The following is a 7,267-nucleotide window of genomic DNA, read 5'->3' on the forward strand; positions in this document are numbered from 1 at the left end:
GGAAATGACCATTTGTACACATGCCCAACATTTGCCCTCTTTCTTGATGTGGAAGTGGCCAAACTAATGAGCCTTATCCTGAGACCGTTGGCATGGGTTTAGGATTTTGTGCGGCGCTACGGCAAAACTCACTTTCATTGGAGAAAAGAAGAAGAAATTAGTATATTCAGCTTAAAAAAAAAGGTCCCCATTCAGCAGAGAGCAAACCAGTGGACCAAGAGAGGATCCCTACAAGTATTATCAGAAAACAAATAAGCCTGTCCTGAACTCTCAGCTCTGCCATATAAAATGGAAACAATTAAAGTTGACCTGATTATTCAAAAGTATGGGGCAATCTGATATAGGCTGTATGCACACCATAGATTCAAAGCACCTCCCTACCCCTCCCAAGTATTTTGGGAACTGTAGTTTGTGGAGGGTGCTGGAGAATTGTACCTCTGTGGGGCATAAACTACAGTTCCAGGATGCGTGTGTGAGTGTGCGCACGCACGCTTTGTGTTTTAAATGTACAGTGTGTAGACAGCCACAAACCTACATGAGAGTCTTCTTTGGCAATCACTCGTAGCCGAGTAAAATTGTCTTCCATAGACACAGTCTTAACAGTGAGTCCATATGTGACTGTGGAGGCCAATTCTGGTTCCACACGTCTTTCCACAGTGGGGACATAGGTTTCCGGGCGGGAGTTGATCATGGTGTGGATTTGCCCAGCGTGTCTTCCTCTTAGCAAGTTTCTCCCTTTCGTCCCGAGTTTGAGTGTCTTCAAAACCCATGACACCTTTGGTAGAGGCTGTTCTCCAGCTGGAGCGCTCCCAGACCAGTGTTTCTCAGTTGTCATTGTTTATACTACATTTTTTAAGATTTGCCTTGAGAGAGACTTTAAACCTCTTTTGTTGACCACCAGCATTACGCTTTCCATTTTTAAGTTCAGAATAGAGTAGTTGCTTTGGAAGACGATAATCAGGCATCTGCACAACATGACCAGTCCTACCAAGCTGATGATTGCTTTGACGCTGGTGATCTTTGCTTCTTCCAGTACACTGGCATTAGTTCACCTGTCTTCCCAAGGTGATGTGTAAAAATTATTCAGAGACACTGTGGATGGAATAATTCGAAGCGTTGGAGATGGCATGAAAGTAAACCCCAGTGAACTCTCTCAGTGGGACTTTCAAATAGACATAAAATGAATCGCACTGCAGCCCTGGGCAGTCATTGCTGTCTCCGCCTTTGCAATGACATAAACTGAAGTCAAGAGAAGGAAGCAGAGGCTGCAGCTGTTCTAAAACGTTTGCCCACAAACGTTTGCTTGCAGCTCAGGGGGGAAGAGATGTGGATTATCTGGTGTGTGGCCACTTGCCTCTTGGAAGTAGGTAAGACCTTCACTCAAGGATTCTTATTTATGACATTGTTTTAAAGGGTTTCTTCACAAGCTTCCCTCTCCCTCTCTCCCCTAGGATGGTCCAATGCAGAGATCAGGCAGCAATGGAGTCTGGTGCTTCAGGAAGGCAGGAATGCCAGGCTGGAGTGCGAACAAACTACCGACCACAACAACATGCTTTGGTTCCGGCAAGACCCAGGACAGGGTCTGCAGCTTCTCTTTAGTTTCTATTTAAATCAACCACAGCACCAAGGCAACGTTTCTGAGCGTTTCCAAGCTGAGCAGCGTGAAACAAAGCAATGTCACCTTAACATTTCCCCAGCCAAACCAGAAGATTCAGCCGTGTATTTCTGTGCAAGCAGCAAAGACACAGCATTTCAAAGTCACCTCTTCTTCCTACCAAAACCTCACTTCATTGATGTGCATGGAGGGGAGAGCGGAGATGACTTAGCTAGTGGCAGAGGGTTCTTAACCCCACAATGGCCAGCGCTCAGCTGCAAAAGCAGACAATTGTTTTAATTGATGTTGGACCAGCTGGGCTCTGAAATTAGAACTGAGCATGGCTTGCTAAGGTGGGGGTTGTTGGGAAACTGTGTATGTGCAGCTACTCACACAGAGTCAATTAAGGTTTGGCAGACAGCCAGAAGGCAATCTGAAGGAGTAAGTCTGCCTGGAGATAACAGAGACATGGAGACCGCACCCTGATTGGTCAAGCTCTCTCAAGGGAGTGATAATTAATGGCCTACTAACTGGAATGTGTTAGTTCAGGAGTTCAGTGTTCAGAGTTCTTTTTTTAAAAAAATAATTTTTATTAACAGGCCAATCAAATCACATTAATTCCAAATTACACAGCCAAATTTTAAAATTTTTGTTGGGGTTACCCATACTTCGAGGTCCGAAAGGGATCCAAATATCTCTCTTGCTGCTGCTTTAATATGCACAGTTCTGTCCAAATAGTATTCACAGTTCTATTCCATCTTCTCTTTGTTGTTTTCCTCATCTTCTTGTTTTCTTTATGATCTTTGATAGTCTCCACAAGCGGGTTGAAAACAAACGTTGTTATATCCTGTGTGGATTTTACACTCATCCAAGAGCCATATCAAAATAGACAGACATCATTTCAACACCTCCCAGTGTTCAGAGTTCTGTGTCAGTGTAGGAGTTGTGAGTCGTGTCAGAGAGAGCTAGCTAAAGATCCGTGTTCTGTTCCTGTAAATAGTCCACTGTATATAATAAACACCTAACTACAAGTTCCTGGTTCCTGCTTCGTCTATCCTGTCTGCAGCCAAGTTGCCAATTGCTTCCGTGGATTCTGCGTTTACTCTGCTAGGTCTGGCTAAGGTCCTGCAACTAGTCAGAAAGTTGTGAAACACCAATAGGTTTTGCCAATAGGGGTGGCGACAAGCCTTAGAGGTGTGATGGGCAGAGGAGAATCAGCTGCTGCGTAGGAGCTCAGGACCCCCGGCTTTGTCCTCTCTCTGTTTCCTGCCCTAGCAGAGCCTCAAATTCAATTGTGAGCAAAATAATATTTATGGGTGGCTGTTAAAAACTATATAACTTCAAACTCCCCCATAATATAACCAGACGTAAAGAACGGATGAGATTTCCAAGAGGACATCGTTATATACATGCAACAATATAATAACCTGATGGTGAAACATTGATCTCATGGGACCAACAATGATAAAATTAATGTTGAAGACCAGACATGCTTCACCCCACAAGGGTCTTCCTCAGGGGTCAGTAAAGGTAAAGGTAAAGGTACCCCTGCCCGCACGGGCCAGTCATGTCCGACTCTAGGGTTGTGCGCCCATCTCACTTAAGAGGCCGGGGACCAGCGCTGTCCGGAGACACTTCCGGGTCACGTGGCCAGCGTGACGAAGCTGCTCTGGCGAACCAGCACCAGCGCAGCACACGGAAACGCCGTTTACCTTCCCACTATAAAGCGGTACCTATTTATCTACTTGCACTTAGGGGTGCTTTCGAACTGCTAGGTGGGCAGGAGCTGGGACCGAAGACGGGAGCTCACCCCGCCGCGGGGATTCGAACCGCCGACCATGCGATCGGCAAGCCCTAGGCACTGAGGTTTTACCCACAGCGCCACCCGTGTCCCTCAAGGGTCAGTAAATGTACCTAAAAACCCAGCACTGTCGCCAGAAGTAAAACACTCGACTGATCTAAATAGATACAGTGAGCTGACCTGCAATAAATACAAAGTATAATAGTTTGTGATCAATATACATCTCTGACAAGATTGAAAACCTCAGTCTAGTAAGTTTTTAGGAAACTCGCCAACCATTCCATTGAATTATTGTACACATATGGTAAACCTGGAGAGATAAATGGATTAATAGAGAAGGTAGTATTTTTCTAATGCCCAGTCTATAAATCTAGATGATGCCAAATTAAAACAAAACACTTTACACTGTGGAATTTGGGTTTTAGATTTCATTTGTTTGTGTGTCCTGCCCAGCACACCCACTGTTCCATTAATGTTAGGTTTGAAATTGCTTGTTTGCCTCATGACATAACACACTCCATCACAGGCAAGGGAAATGATAACTGTTCAGCACTGTTTCTGACCCCAAACATGAGAGATTACCACTTTTTTGTTGTTGTTTTAACAACAAGCAATCTTCAACATATTGAAAACCATTTTTAAAAAAGTTATACCTAGGAATGGGAAGAAATTCAGTTTGTTTATTACATATATAGGAAAATATATAGTGGATTCCTCTGACATCCCTAGCTGCTAATTCATTCAGATTTGACTAGCTGCTTGGTTGTTGTTTTGACTGCTGAATTGACTTATCAGTTTAAGATTATGCTATCTTCAGTGAGATGAGCTTCTCTTTTTCAGCAGGTCCCCAGCTGCTCCACCTCCTTGGCAGAAAGGTCTCAGAACCAGTTCCTGCCACCAGTGAGGTGCACTCAAAAGAGCCTCCTCTTCAACTCTTCTTCTTCGAGGCTCAGAGGCAGCAACTGCCTTGCTCCACGTTGCTCTTGCAGCAGAGACCATGTGGTGGAAAGCGCTGGGTGTTGGCTTGCAGCTGTTGGCAGGTAGGAGAATCTCTCTCACAGGCAGGGTAAGCCTGTCCAAGGGTTTCCACAACTGTAGAAGGAAGGAAGGAAGGAAGGAAGAACCCAGCTGCACAGGGGAGATCTACCAAAGGGTCGGCAATGAGATAAAAAGGGCACCGTGCAAGCAATATGGAATTTACAACCGAGAAAAGAAGCAGGCAGAGAAATGAGAAAGGAGGAGGGCCAGGATAATAATAATAATAATAATAATAATAATAATAATAATAATAATAATAATAATTTTTATTTATACCCCACTCATCTGGCTGGGTTTCCCCAGCTTCCAACAAAACACTAAAATACAATAACCTATTAAACATTAAAAGCTTCCCTAAACAGGGCTGCCTTCAGATGTCTTCTAAAAGTTTGGTAGTTATTTTTCTCTTTGACATCTGGTGGGAGGGTGTTCCACAGGGCGGGTTGCACTACTGAGAAAGCCCTCTGCCTGGTTCCCTGTAACTTGGCTTCTCGCAGTGAGGGAACCGCCAGAAGGCCCTTGGCGCTGGACCGCAGTGTCCGGGTAGAACGATGGAGGTGGAGATGCTCCTTCAGGTATTCAGGATGGGGAAAAGAGGGGCAGAAGCCCAGCAAATCTAAAGGGGTCCTGGGCAGAAGAGGTGTCCCATAGTTCTCTCTTTCTCTTGCTTTCTTTCTTTCATTCATATTATATTTGAATATGTATAATATATTCAGAGCTTTTTCTGGGGGTACACATGCCCCTAAACATTTTGTGAATCTAAGTTTGGCCTCATTGAGGGGCAGTATTTCAATATGAGTAGGAAAATGAGAGTACCCCTAAGCATTTAGAAAAAAAGCACTGAATGTATTTACTTAAGAGTCGGTTCTTGTCATATCTCTAAAGGCAGATAATTATGACCAGAGGGAAGGTCCTTTTCTGCGTTGCAGCAAGTTGGATTTCTGCAGGTCTCCACACTGCTAGACCTTAACCTCCACTGAAGATCTTAGTGATTGGGCTGATCTGTAGGAATCCCTTAATTTTCTTCTGCCCAAAGAATGGCTGTGCTTCATTCCTATGGGGAACATAAAGTGCACCACAAGGGTGGGTGGGTGGATGGCATGCTAGTGGGGAGGAGGAGATTATGGGGATAGTGCAGCCTGTAGAGCACGAGACTCTTAATCTCAAGGTCACAGGTTCGAGCCCAACATTGGGCTAAAGATTTGGGCATTGAAGGGGGTTGGACTAGATGGCCCTCAGGGTCCCTTTCAACTCTACAGTTCTATGGTTCTATGTATGAGGACTGGAAAGAAGGGGATAAAGGAATTGATGGGAAAGAACTGGGGTAAGCTAATGGGCCATTCACTGCCATCTCTTTTTTATAATATTTTTTATTAATTTTAACATATAAATTATAAAATGTACCACAAAACTTATCACTTATACAATCTTTTTAGACTTCCATCAGCACCTCTGATGACCCACCGTTTTAACCACTTCTTATGCATTTCTTAACTTTATATTGCCTTTACATCTCTTAACAAATCTTCCTCCCTCTTGTCCATTTTTACAATACTTCCAATAATACTCCTCACAAAACTTATTGCAACCCTACAAACGTCGTCTGTTCTTCACAATTACTTTTCAAATAGTCCGTAAATTTACTCCAGTCTTCCGTGAATTTCTGGTCTCACCAGTTTCGAATCCTTCCTGTTAGTTTATCTAATTCTGCATAGTCCATTAACTTCATCCTCCATTCTTCAATCGTCGGTAACTCTTCTTGCTTCCATTTTTGGGCCAATAATATTCTTGCTGCTGTTATTGCATATAAAAAGAGCTTACGTTCCTTTCTATTTATGTCACTTCCCACAATGCCCAATAAAAATGCTTCTGGTTTCTTTATAAATGTATATTTCAACATTTTTTTCACATTCACTGCCATCTCATCCCTTCCTGCTTTTGAAATTCCACAGGCCGTTCTCTGCTGAATGCAAGAGCTCAGTGCAAATATGAGGTGGGATTTAGTTGAGGGAAAGGGCAGTTTCTTCCTTTTGGAAACAGAAAAGCAAAGTTAGGAGCCAAACTGGGACATGTAAAGCTGAGCTAGCTCTTCTGTTTAGGGGTCCTTGTTCACTTCTCAGGTCTTTTACAGGTTTCTGCAGTGGAGTCACCGTGACGCAGAAGGAACAGTTCAAATTTGCCTGGAAGGGGGTCAAAACAAGCATTGAATGTTCCCACGATGACAGCACCTACTCAACTATCCTTTGGTATCGGCAGCAGAGCAACCGTTCAGACAAGCGGCTGGAGCTCATTGGCTACTCTGTACATGGAACTGTGTCTATGGAGTCGAATATGGAGAAATACAGTATAGAATCGACAAATGTGACACATGCTTCCCTGTCCATCACTCCGGAACAAACGACAGATTCAGCCGTGTATTTTTGCGCAGCCAGTAAAGGCACAGCAAGAACTTTCTGCCTCACAGCTGCACATAAACATTGCAGCTCTGCCAACACTCCCCTTCCTGCCCTCTATACCACACACACACACACACACCAGTCACTTACAGAGTCCTCTTTCATAAGACAATGAGAAACAGCAGCACTATCTGCCACTGTGGGCTTACGGACCCTCTACATGTGCCTATTTTCCAGGGACAGTCCTAAATTTACAGAAGCCATCCTGTTTCTGATTTGATCCCGGAATGTCCCACTTTTCCTTAGGATGCCCCTATTTTCATCGGAGAAATGTTGGAGGGTAAGAGCTTATGGCCCGCAGCATTATTTATGATTTTCAATTTCATACATTTCAATAATTTTACAATCAATTGAACATTTCAAAACTTGAATTCCTTC

The 7,267-nt window shown here is 43.8% G+C and overlaps 1 gene segment (V, D, J or C); it reads left to right on the forward strand.

The window, feature by feature from the left end:
• The first annotated feature begins 4,340 nt into the window (after nt 1-4,340).
• Nucleotides 4,341-7,004, forward strand: LOC128405334 (T cell receptor beta variable 12-3-like). The segment is given in 2 exon segments: nt 4,341-4,435; nt 6,565-7,004. Coding segments are annotated over 2 exon segments (483 nt in total).
• Nucleotides 7,005-7,267: the final 263 nt, after the last annotated feature.

This window comes from Podarcis raffonei, chromosome 17 (genome assembly GCF_027172205.1).
Source record: "Podarcis raffonei isolate rPodRaf1 chromosome 17, rPodRaf1.pri, whole genome shotgun sequence".
Classification (NCBI taxonomy): domain Eukaryota; kingdom Metazoa; phylum Chordata; class Lepidosauria; order Squamata; family Lacertidae; genus Podarcis; species Podarcis raffonei.